The sequence below is a fragment of the Oncorhynchus tshawytscha genome, linkage group LG07 (genome assembly GCF_018296145.1).
Source record: "Oncorhynchus tshawytscha isolate Ot180627B linkage group LG07, Otsh_v2.0, whole genome shotgun sequence".
NCBI lineage: Eukaryota > Metazoa > Chordata > Actinopteri > Salmoniformes > Salmonidae > Oncorhynchus > Oncorhynchus tshawytscha.
Window position 1 is genome coordinate 45,656,162 of NC_056435.1, and position 13,471 is coordinate 45,669,632.

At 44.2% G+C, this 13,471-nt stretch overlaps 1 protein-coding gene across 1 annotated transcript in view; it reads right to left on the bottom strand.

Annotated features, from left to right (window-relative positions):
* Nucleotides 1–13,471, bottom strand: part of LOC112254637 (guanine nucleotide-binding protein G(i) subunit alpha-2) — an 85,976-nt gene that overhangs the window by 6,740 nt on the left and 65,765 nt on the right. The window contains exons 3-4 of the mRNA XM_024427362.2: nucleotides 9,566–9,707; nucleotides 6,236–6,396 (exon numbers count right to left, since the gene is read on the bottom strand). Of these exons, the coding sequence (XP_024283130.1) occupies nucleotides 6,236–6,396; nucleotides 9,566–9,707 (303 nt within the window). The remainder of the gene's footprint in view (nucleotides 1–6,235; nucleotides 6,397–9,565; nucleotides 9,708–13,471) is intronic.

The window sequence follows — 13,471 nt, forward strand, 5'->3', positions numbered from 1 at the left end:
TGTGCTCTGAGATAGATGACAGTCTGGAGGCTGATATTGTTGAAGCACACAGGAAGTCTCTCTAACTTCAGTAGTCAAAGTGCTCTGGAGAGGCCTGATGAAATAATGTAAATCCTCATCACCGCCTTCACAACCTCTTGGGGGTCATCACAACAGTACGCTTACCAGAAAGCCAGAGCTTTAATAAGAGCAGGGAGAGTGAGCGAGCGAGGGATTAAAATGTTATGATTAGATTGGTAATACAAAAAGGGGGAGCGAGAACAATATCGCTCCCTTTGCTCGTTTAATATTTAGTGGATGCCAGGCAATCATTTTTGTGACACACTATCCTGTTGTGCATTTAGAGCCCATTTCCCTGGCACCATGCAATCTCACCAAGAGGCCTTGTGTCTAATGGACTCGCCTAAGAACAAGTACAACACTCTCCCTCTGTTGCAGGTGGGGATACATGCACAAGTGGTTTTCCAGTCACATAGATGGTGAGTGTATCAGGAATCGTGGAATCAGGGGATGTGTTGTGTTTTCTCAAAATTTCCATATAGAGTGATTGAGGGGCCCTATGGGGCCCGGTGATAAGGGACTCTAACCTACACCACGCTACAGCAGCACTGGGGAGAGAGAGCCTTGCAGTATTAGTGTGTTTTCTTTCATCATTAGACCAACAACTTAGCACTATATTACACTGACGGAGCACTACATTACATTGACTCAGTTAAAGGCCTCAATGTTAATGAGCGGCTCTGTGGAGAGGCTCCAGAGAGAGCTGACAGCCTGCGGCATGCAGAACGGCTGTGTTGGGGTCAGACATTAGAAGCATGACTAGACCTAAATGGAAGTGACATGAGACCTGTTGTTGTTCTACATAGAGGAATACTTACAATGGGAGTCACTATAAAGGACTAACCTGGGACAATAGCATAGCCTTACACTGTAGCATCTGTTGACTGGTCGCTGTGAGAACCAGAGCACAGATCCTTGAATCTGGGCGCAAAGATGCATAGCACTGCTGGTTTCAGGGACAGAGTCAGAGCTGGGACACCAGGTGAGTGATCTCTCTGGCCAATCAATGACGTCAATCAAGAGCCTGGTAGAGTAGAAAAGAAAAGCAGCAGTACTGCAGACCTCAAGCCAGGATTTTAATAGCCCTGGACTAAAAGGCTGCAACCAGGCGTGACATGGTCGGTGCCAACCACAAACTGCCACCAATCCCTGGATACCCCAGTGACTCCCTCATTCAGGCTACATTTTCCTGATGGCTGCCTCATGGCCAGCCGAGAGGGAGAAGGAGGAGGGAAAGAGGGAGTGACTGCATATGTGAGCAGTCACTGTGAAACCACAATGTCCTCCACCCTGACTTCAGAGCTCCCACTGCTATTCGGTGGCATTTCCATGCTATTTCCACACACAGCGGGACAGGACAGGACAGGACAGGACAGCTCTACTAGCGTGGGAGCTGAGCAGGCTGTCCCAATGCAGTCAGACTTTGGACACAGAGAACTACACAGAGGTTTCAGAACAGAACTAAAACTACATTCAGACCCATGTCCAGAAATATTGTTGGTGAGCTAAATCAAAGGAAAGACATTTTAGAACATCAAATTTAACTATTAAATGAACACTAGCAGCAGTTAGACAATAGCATTTCCTTGTCTGGTATCACCTCTAATTTGTCTTGGCCATAAAAAAATCTTACAGGGAAAAAACAACATAGAAAACATATTCAGGCATATTCAGGCATATTCAGGGACTATACAGGTGAATTCAAAACCGCTCTCTAAACAAGCGAAAGTCATATTTTTGTAAACAACATGTTGGTTGTTTCTTAACTCCCATCATCAAAGTGGATTGATCCAATCTATTATGTCAGGAACTGGTCCTCTCTTCAGAAATTGATTCGGGGGAAATTAGGTTTGTGAAAATTCCTGGAAGTTCAGAGTCAGACTAACCCCCATTAATAAACCAATTGGTTCCTAAACAAAGTGATAACACATAGCGCATGCAGCCTTGATCTCTTAATCCCCTTAAGATAGAGATGGGAGACCGAGGGGGGACGGGAGGAGGGAATTTTGGAGTCACTGTGGTGTGAAGCCATTAGAATCAGAGCCTGCTGATCTAGTGTGATGCTGCTGCTTCCGCAAAACTCCCCCTGATTGCTTTGCCCCAGATTGAGAAGGTAAATCCAGTAAAATCACAGCCCAGCCTACTTTAACAGAACCCATTAAGTTTTGTGATCTAGGAGGGGGACATGGAGAGTGGCTGAGCTAATGGTACTATGGCATTGAGGAGCACACCACATCAGTCACTGCCTTTATCAATAAGTGTATCGAGGGCGTTGCCCCCACAGTGACCGTACGTACATACCCCAACCAGAAGCCAAGGATTACAGGCAACATTTGCACTGAGCTAAAGGGTAGAGCTACCGCTTTCAAGGTGCAGGACTCTAACCCAGAAGCTTATAAGAAATCCTGCTATGCCCTCTGACGAACCATCAAACAGGCAAAGCGCCAATAGAGGACTAAGATTGAATTGTACTACACTGGCTCCGATGCTTGTCGGATGTAGCAGGGCCTGCAAACTATTAGACACTACAAAAGGGAAGCACAGCCGTGAGCTGCCCAGTGACATGATCCTACCAGATGAGCTAAATCACTTCTATGCTTGCGTCCAGGCAAGTAACACTGAAACATGCATGAGAGCATCAGCTGTTCCGGACGACTGTGTGATCAAGCTCTCAGTAGCCAACATGAGTAAGACCTTTAAACAAGTCAACATTCACAAGGCCGCTGGGCCAGACGGATTACCAGGACATGTGCTCTGGGCATGTGCTGACCAACTGGCAGGTGTCTTCATTGAAATGTTCAACATGTCCCTGATTGAGTCTGTAATACCAACATGCTTCAAGCAGACCACCATAGTCCCTGTGCCCAAGAGCACTAAGGTAACCTTCCTAAATGACTACAGACCCGTAGCACTCACATCCGTAGCCATGAAGTCCTTTGAAAGGCTGGTAATGGCCCACATTATAACCATTATCCCAGAAACCCAAAACTCACTAATTTGCATACCGCTCAAACAGATCCTCAGATGATGAAATCTCTATTGCACTGCACACTGCCCTTTCCTACCTGGACAAAAGGAACACCTACGTGAGAATGCTATTCATTGACTACAGCTCAGAGTTCAACACCATAGTGCCCTCAAAGCTCATCACTAAGCTAAGGATCCTGGGACAAAACAATTCCCTCTGCAACTGGATCCTGGATTTCCTGACGAGCTGCCCCCAGGTGGTGTGGGTAGGTTGCAACACATCTACCACGCTGATCCTCAACACTGGAGACCCTCAGGGGTGCGTGCTCAGTCCCCTCCTGTACTCCCTGTTCACCCACGCCTGAATGGCCAGGCACGACTGCAATACCATCATTAAGTTTGCAGACGACAGTGGTAGGCCTGATCACCAACAACGATGAGACAACTTATAGGGAGGACGTCAGAGACCTGGCAGTGTGGTGCCAGAATAACAACATATCCCTCAACGTGATCAAGACAAAGGAGATGATTGTGGACTACAGGAAAAGGAGGACCGAGCACACCCCCATTCTCATCGATGGGGCTGTAGTGGAGCAGGTTGAGAGCATCAGGTTTCTTGGTGTCCACATCACCAACAAACTAGCATGGTCCAAACACACCAAGACAGTCGTAAAGAGGACACAACAAAACCTATTCCCCCTCAGGAGACTGAAAAGATTTGTCATGGGTTCTCAGATCCTCAAAAGTTTCTACAGCTGCAACATCAAGAGCATCCTGACTGGTTGCATCACTGCCTGGTAAGGCAACTGCTCGGCCTCCGACCACAAGGTACTACAGAGGGTAGTGCGTACAGCCCGGTACATCATTGGTACTAAGCCGCCTGCCATCCAGTTCCTCTACACCAGGTGGTGTCAGAAGAAGGCCCTAAAAATTGCCAAAGACAAAAGGCCAAAAGGCTTCTCAACAGCTTTTACCTCTGCGCCATAAGACTCCTGAACAGGTAATCAAATGGCTACCTGGACTATTTGCATTACGCTGCTGCTACTCGGTTCATCATCTATGCATAGTCACCTTAACTATACATTCATGTACATACAGTTGAAGTCGTAAGTTTACATACACTTAGTTTGGAGTCATTAAAACTCGTTGTTCAACCATTCCACAAATTTCTTGTTAACAAACTATAGTTTTGGCAAGTTGGTTAGGATCTACTTTGTGCATGACAAGTAATTTTTCCAACAATTGTTTACAGACAGATTATTTCACTTATAATTCGCTGTATCACAATTCCAGTGGGTCAGAAATGTACATACACTAAGTTGACTGTGCCTTTAAACAGCTTGGATAATTCCATAAAATTACATCATCGCTTTAGAAGCTTCTGATAGGCTAATTGACATCATTTGAGTCAATTGGAAGTGTACCTATGGATGTATTTTAAGGCCTACCTTCAAACTCATTGCCTCTTTGATTGACATGATGGGAAAATCAAAAGAACTCAGTCCAAAAAAAATGCAGACCTCCACAAGCCTGGTTCATCATTGGGAGCAATTTCCAAACGCCTGAAGGTACCACGTTCATCTGCACAAACAATAGTACGCAAGTATAAACACTATGGGACCACGCAGCCGTCATATCGCTCAGGAAAGAGATGCGTTCTGTCTCTGAGAGAAGAACGTACTTTGGTGCGAAAAGTGCAAATCAATCCTAGAAAAGCAGCAAAGGACCTTGTGAAGATTCTGGAGGAAACAGGTACAAAAGTATCTATATCCACAGTAAAACGAGTCCTATATCAACATAAGCTGAAAGGCCGCTCAGCAAGGAAGAAGACACTGCTCCAATACCGCCATAAAAAAGCCAGGCTACGGTTTGCAACTGCACATGGGGACAAAGATCGCACTTTTTGGAGAAATGTCCTCTGGTCTGATGAAACAAAAATATAACTGTTTGGACATAATGACCATTGTTATGTTTGGAAGAAAAAGGGGGAGGCTTGCAAGCCGAAGAACACCATCCCAGCCATGAAGCACGGGGGTGGCAGCATCATGTTGTGGGGGTGCTTTGCTGCAGGAGGGACTGGTGCACTTCACAAAATAGATGGCATCATGAGGATGGAAAATTATGTGGATATATTGAAGGAACATCTCAAGACATCAGTCAGGAAGTTAAAGCTTGGTCGCAAATGGGTCTTCCAAATGGACAATGACACAAAGCATTACTTCCAAAGTTGTGGCAAAATGGCTTAAGGACAACAAAGTCAATGTATTGGGGTGGCCATCACATAGCCCTGACCTCAATCCCATAGAAAATGTGTAGGCAGAACTGAAAACGCGTGTGTGAGCAAGGAGGCCTACGAACCTGACTCAGTTACACCAGCTCTGTCAGGAGGAATGGGCCAAAATTCACCCAACTTATTGTGGGAAGCTTGTGGAAGGCTACCCGAAATGTCTGACCCCAGTTAAACAGTTTAAAGGCAAAGCTACCAAATACTAATTGAGCGTATGTAAAGTTCTGACCCACTGGGAATGTGATGAAAGAAATAAAAGCTGAAATAAATCATTATCTCTACTATCATTCTGACATTTCACATTCTTAAAATAAAGTGGTGATCCTAACTGACAGGGAATTTTTACTTGGATTAAATGTCAGGAATTGTGAAAAACTGAGTTTAAATGTATTTGGCTAAGGTGTATGTAAACTTCCGACTTTATCTGTAATCCCTCAATTAGCACGACTAACCGGTGCCCCCTGCACATTGACTCTGTACCGGTACCACCTGAAAATATAGCCTCGCTACTGTTATTTTAACTGTCATTTATCTTTACCTATCTTTTGTTTACCTAATACCTATTTTTTCCTAAAAAAAATTGCACTGTTGGTTAGGCTTTGTAAGTAAGCATTTCACTGTAAGGTCTACACCTGTTGTATTCGGCGCACATGACAAACTTTAATTCGATGGTCTTCCAAAAGTTCCATTCTACAGAGTGTGAGTAAGTTACAGGTAGGCCATTTATGTTTTGGTAGTTTCCCAAAAATGTTTTAAAAGTTAGAAATCACACATCAAAATTGCATATCTTGCATATCTTTGGGTACAGCCTTACAGGTACTATATGGTAACATGGAAAAGAGTAGGACCATGACAAAGTAGACTATGAGCCTGGCAGAAGTACGTAGCCAAGTGGGCAGAGTGGTGTTGGTCGTTACTCACTAGGCAGCCGAGTCGTTGAGCTGGTACTCGCGGGCGCGCGTAAAGCAACCCTGCACCCCTCCGTCGCCCCACAGCCTCTGCATGGCGTTGGACAGGTCGTCTGGCAGGATGCCCTGCTCCTCAGCAGCCCCTGAGAGGGCAAACAGCTGGCGGGCATCATCCTGGAGGCGACACAGACACACACAGGGTTAGGAATGAGTCAGACCAAGTGGAACAGACAAGAGACCTTAACTAATCAACGTTAATAAACTTGGCCATGGTAAAGCAGACAGTAATAGATCAGGTCTCACAAGGTCAATTAGACTGGAGGACACAATTAGACAGTCTGCACTACAAACAGAAGAACCATTAAACACAGTAATCATACCTATCCACTGGAGAGACTGTCCTCACTCTTTCTCAGAGCTCTGTGTGTGCGCGTGTGTGTCTGTGTGTGTTCGGGCCAGCCATACAGGTGACTCATCATTCAGAGTAGCCACAGGGGAGCACCCCAGGGCACAGCACCCCTCTGGAAGGGTCCATGAGAACAGGATGACTGAGGTAATTATACCTGTAGACACAGGCAGGTTTCCGCCAGGTCTCAGCCCTGACTTACACACATAATGTGGTGTATAGCTTTCCCCTAGCATGGTCCCACGCTGACTTACGCAAGTATGTACACACAAACACACAGAGCATCAGAAGGGCCGATTACACAGCTCCCACATCACTTTAGTGCACTGCCCACAAAACCCTCTTGACCATCCCTCCATGCATCGATGCTTCCCAGGGAAAAGATGGACATACTCCTAAAGCTGCATTGACTGAGAGGACACATGCTGGCCTAAGTTCCATGCAGCTGGTTAACCTGTGTCTGCCCAGTCCACCCCCAGTCTAACCCAGTCCAGCCCATGAACTGGTTAATAAGTGATGGAGGCGGTTCTAAGAAGAGGAATCAAAACAAATACACCAGGTGATAAAGGCCTCTTTAAAGTAGCTCACAGGAATAGAGTGTGTACTTGAGTGAGTGTATTGTGTTGTCATTAAAGTCTGTGATAAACAGACTAGTTTTATGGCGAATGAAGGAGGATGACCTGTATCGTGTCAAGACTATGTCACCTGAGCCCACCTCCTCCCTTCAAGAGCCCTTAAGGTGTGCACAATAAGAGAGAACAGTATGGTGTGAATAGGTGGCAAAATTACATTCCCTGGTTTTCCAGTAATCCTGGTTGGAGGATTAAGGTTTTCCGGCTTATTCCCTCCTCATTGCGGAAATCCCCCAATCCTGATTTCTGGAAAACCTGGGAATTTTTTAAAAAGTGACCGGAATTTTGCAACACTATGTGTGTAAAATGAAAACTAGCGCAGATCTCTGTTGTTACATTAAGTCAAATACTTTAAAACAGCCAATCTACAGAACATGTAATAAATTAAACTATCTGTCACACCCTGACCATAGTTTGCTTTGTATGTTTCTATGTTTTGTTTGGTCAGGGTGTGATCTCAGTGGGCATTCTATGTTACATGTCTAGTTTGTCTATTTCTATGTTTGGCCTGATATGGTTCTCAATCAGAGGCAGGTGTTAGTCATTGTCTCTGATTGGAAACCATATTTAGGTAGCCTGTTTGGTGTTGGGTTTTGTGGGTGATTGTTCCTGTCTCTGTGTTTGCACCAGATAGGGCTGTTTTGGTTTTGCACATTTCTTGGTTTTGTTAGTCTATTCATGTATAGTTTCTTTATTAAAGAACCATGACTAATCACCACGCTGCGTTTTGGTCCGCCTCTCCTTCGACACAAGAAAACCGTTACACTATCAGGCCAAGAGAGTAAGACACCAGAACATTTTGAGTAGCACTCCCTCTTGCAGTCTCACCCCTGGGGAGCTGCTTTGTAAAGGAAGTTAGCGTGGCTGAGTTAGCCGCTGCAGCAGTGAATACACCTGATAGATATACTGCAGTGGGGGACTATAGAGAGAGCCCTGCCCCCTTCAGCACTACAGTCACTGGGAGTGGTATTAGATGAGCAAGCGTGTGTGTGTGTGTACAGCCTACAGCTTATTCCTACTCCATCATTATTAACACCTAAATGACTTAACAAAAGGCCTATCTCAATAGGCATGGGTGCTGTACATTGGTAGTGAATGAGATGCATTAGTCCCATACAATGTAAATCACTTTATCAACCACCATGTACAGTGGGGCAAAAAAGTATTTAGTCAGCCACCAATTGTGCAAGTTCTCCCACTTAAAGATGAGAGAGGCCTGTAATTTTCATAGGTATACTTCAACTATGACAGACAAAATGAGATTTTTTTTCTCCAGAAAATCACATTGTAGGATTTTTAATCATGGCTCTGTTTAGAGCTAGTAAAGCAGCATAATCCACAAAGCCCATTGTTGGAGAATGTAGCCCGTCTTACGGTGTACAACATTATCATTACGAATTCATTATGTCAATCAGGTTAGGTTATAATATATAACACTGGTATAGTTTCACCGCTGTGAAGTTCTGATTTGTTTTTTCATCATTTTGAGAGACACCGACAGACCTGCAGAGATTTGTAGCAGGAATATGTCTTGCAGAGCTAGTTACCTCCAATAAACCAACTGTGACACATACCAGCGGAACACTCTTCCCTCTCCATACCTCCTCTGCACCTCCTCTGCACAGGAAGTAGTACAAAATGAGGTCTTTATCTCAACACTTGATCAAATCCAAAATTGGACTTGGTCGAGAGAGTGAGCAGATCGCTCACTTAATAATACTTCTGTTTGGTTGGTAAAATGAAGAACAGGAAAATATTTCATAAGATTCCTATTTGCATAGAGAGGAACTGTAAATCTTGTTTGGGAGAGACATGGGGGGCATGACTATAATTGGCTCTTACTAGGAACACATGGATAGTTTTTTATTGTTGTATCATATCTCTCAGTAATTCCCACTGGGCAGACAGGCAGCTTAGCTCTGCAGTGGTCCCCCTAGTCTAATGACACACATGGGCAGCAGGACTGAGTACACATGGCACATCACTGGATGGTACTCACTCACTCCGCCTCATACAAGGTCTGGGAGGCTAAACTACTCAAAACTCTAATCTGTCTGGAGGCTATTGTCACATAGCACTTCAGGAAGAAGAGATACTTGAGCATAGATCATTTCCCCGTCTCACTTCAGACAGATTAGAGCTGGACTAGAGAAGAGGGATAAAGTGGAGAAGTCTGTTTTGTGAGAAGAGTGGGAGCGGTTCAAGGGCTGGTTGGCTTTTAGAGCAGCAGTGGGGTGTATGCAGAGAGAACAGTGGCTGCTCAGGTGGATGCACTCAGACGCGTGTGTGTGTGTGTGTGTCTTACCGCTCGAGCGGCCTCTTCGTAGTCGATCTTGAGGTTAGCCATTGCCTTGATGATGGCCATGATTGACTGGATGGTATTGCTGTAGACCACAGCTCTGTACTGTTTACACTCTTCTTCTGAGTAGCCATCCTCATGGATGATCCTGACAGACACAGGAGAGAGAGAGGAGTTGGGTCATTTAAACAGGAGGGAGAGAGGGGTGGGTCATGCAATCTCCATAGCCAAGCGTTAGCTGGAGTGGTGTGGAAGAACTTGACTGGCCTGCACAGAGCCCTGACCTCAACCCCAATGAACACCTTTGGGATGAATTGGAATGCCGACTGCAAGCCAGGCCTAATCGCCCAACATCACTGCCTGATCTCACTAATGCTCTTGTGGCTGAATGGAAGCAAGTCCCTGCAGCAATGTTCCAACATCTAGTGGAAAGCCTTCCCAAAAGAGTGGAGGCTCTTATAGCAGCAAAATGGGGACAAACTCCATATTAACGCCCATGATTTTAGAATGAGATGTTCAACGAGCAGGTGTCCATATACCTTTGGTATCTAGTGTATGTGCAGATATTTGCACCATGTCATTGCTCGCTCTCTCGCTCTACTGTGAGTGCATAATGAGCCTCTTGCTAGGTTTCACTCATATGGCGAGGGGTTGAAGCTTATTGGCTGAAACTCAAATTGCTAAGGGGCTGGGCCCACATGTGGGAAAATGTAGGGAAAATGGTGCATCACAGCTTCCAGAAAACAGTCGCTTTCAAACTAGGGATTTCGTGGCTAATTGAGGTTAAACAGTAATTCTGCTCATATATTATGCATGTGTGAAAGCTGGAGGTTTACTAGTCGCCAAAGTTCCGGAGCATGTATTTAATAATTGAAACAAGTACTATCTACTTTAATCATTGGCTGTACTATGCATACTGAATACTTCATTCCAGACTGATGTTACTGGTCTGTGGGGGAAGATCCGGTCTCTGCTGAGAGAACACTACAACTAAAACAAATAGACTATAGTATGGAGGAGGGAGATGGAACAAATATGTTGATAGTAAAAAGTGGCCAGGCCAAGACAGGAGCTCCTACGCTATGAAACAAATATTTTACCCCGTCTAGTCACACCAATTCCCTCTGGGAGCATGGATTGGGCCCTGCGGTGAGGCATTCTCAATCAAACTAATTGGAATGAAAGGGAGCCTGCTAGGATGAAGTCCAAATGGGACTTAAAGAATTAATTTAATGTTTTGACCTTTATTTAACTAGGCAAGTCAATGGCGGCCTAGGAACAATGGGCTAACTGCCTTGTTCAGGGGCAGAAGAGCAGATTTGTACCTTGTCAGCTTGTGGATTTGATCTTGCAACCTTTCAGTTACTAGTCCAACTCTCTAACCACTAGGCTACCTGCCGCCCCATGAGCTCACAAAGTGTTTATTCTCAATTACAATTCAGCGAAGACAACACACCAACACACGCTGGCTGGGGAGGTTGGAGTTGAACCAGGGAGACTTATTTGTTTAAAGTCATGTTCAATTTCCCCAAAATGTAAAAAAAACTAGATTTCATGCCGAAACAGACATTTTCCAGATGAGACTGCAAATTCATAATAGTAATAGTCAAGAAGAACCACAGCAGAATACATTTTTATTCTGAAATCTAAGTTAAATTTTGAAATTCCGAGCAAATCAGGATGAAGCCTTTTCCTTGTTAGTGGAGCCCTCAAGTTATTTATACTAAAAGGCAATTATACTGAACCAAAATATAAAATGCAACATGCAACAATTTTACTGATTTAAAGTTCATATAAGGAAATCAATCAACTGAAATTAATGAATTAATTAGGCCCTAATTTATGGATTTCACATGACTGGGCAGGGGCGCAGCCATCGGTGGGCCTGGGAGGGCATAGGCCCACCCACTTCTGAGCGAGGCCCACCCACTGGGGAGCCAGGCCCAGTCAATCAGAATCTTTTTTAGCCCGACAAAAGGACGTTATTACAGTCAGAAAATCCCGCAAGTGAAGAAGCCGGATGTGGAGGTCCTGGGCTGGCGTGGTTACACGTGGTCTGCGGTTGTAAGGCCGGTTCTCTAAAAAGATGTTAGAGGTGGCTCATGGTAAAGAAATTAACATTAAATGATCTGGCAACAGCTCTGGTGGACGTTCCTGCAGTCAGCATGCCAATTGCATGCTCCCTTAAAACTTGACACATTGTAATGTGTGACAAAACTACACATTTTAAAGTGGCCTTTTATTGTCCCCAACACAAGGTGCACCTGTGTAATGATCATGCTTTTCAATCAGCTTCTTGATATGCCACACCTGTCAGGTGGATGGATTATTTGGCAAAGGAGAAATGCTCACTAACAGGGATATAAACAATTTGTGCACAAAATTGGAGCAAATGGAACATTTCTGGGATCTTTTATTTCAGCTCATGAAACATTGGACCAACACTTTACACGTTGTGTTCATATTTTTGTTCAGTATAATACAAATCATTTTCAAGTCAAAACAAGTTACTGGCTAATGGGTGATTTCATCATCAGGATGGTTTTGACAGTGTTTCGCCCATGTATTACAGGGGTGTGTGTGTGGTGTGTGTGTGTTATTAATCCAATGTGAAATGGTTTAATAGCGTCAGTTGAATTGATCTGTGTGAGTGGATGAAAAAGGGATTGAAAGCATGGCACGACGAGAATGTGGAGGAATAATTCAACCATTGAAGAGTGTGTGTGTGTGAGTGTGTGAATATATAAAGGATAATTGTGTGTGCTTGCATTGATGTGTATGTGGGGGGAAGGTGTGTGTGTGTGTTTCGTTATTCCAGGCAGTAACGTCTGTGTTTGTCTTCAAGAATGTCTGTGAAAGGGATTGAGGGTTTAAATGTGTGTGTGTTTTCATTTGTGAGATTGAGCAGTGGGGTTATACAGAGACAACATTGCCTCCAGAGCCAAGGTGCTCATAACCATCAGCTTAAGTCCTACAGATTTACCCCAGCACTCCTCAAAAAACTGCATGGTTCAAGAACAGGTGAAGTAGGTGTTATAGTACACCCAGCCAGAGGCCACACAAAACAGGGGCGTGTGTTTGGCTGGATATTCAGATGCACAGGGCACCAACCAGTAACTAACCTATTCGATGTGCTTTCCAGTTTGTGCATAAATGTTTGGCATGAAAAACATGACAGTAGTGTGAGTAATGTGCTACAGAACATACAGGTCCAGATCTGCTACCAGGTTAACCTGTATCTTCTCTATAGGTTCCAAATGATCCAGCGTGTCTAGTAGGAAGCATCCTGTACAGCGTAGACTTAAGATAGCTGTATACTCTATTGTCAGAGTAGCTCCTTGGAATATGAGCTAGCAGGGAAGGAGTCAATGCATTAATCATGGTGAGAAAAACTCCTCTGGTCCATACCTTTTTGTGTGTGTGTGTGTGTGTGTGTGTGTGTGTGTGCGGCTGCCCATTCCCGGGGAGATCTCAAACCCATTAAGTAACCGTTGAGAAAGAAACAGGCTTACGACTGTAAGTATAGGAAGTATTATGCAATTTATAGATCAAATCAAATCTTATCTTAAATCACAAATGATCTTATCTTAAATCAGAAAATTATCTTATCTTAAATCACATGCTTCGTAAACAACAGCCGTAAGACTAACAGTGAAATGCTTACTTACAGGCCCTTCCCAACAATGCAGAGAGAAAAATTATAACACGAAACAATAAATACACAATGAGTAACAATAACTTGGCTATATACATGGGGTACCAGTACAGAGTCAATGTGCAGGGGTATGAGGTAATTGAGGTAGATATGTACATATATAGGTAGGAGAAAAGTGACTAGGTAACAGATGGAGAATAAACAGGAGCAGCAGCGTATGTGATGAGTCAAAAAGTTTAGTGCAAGATGGGTCAATG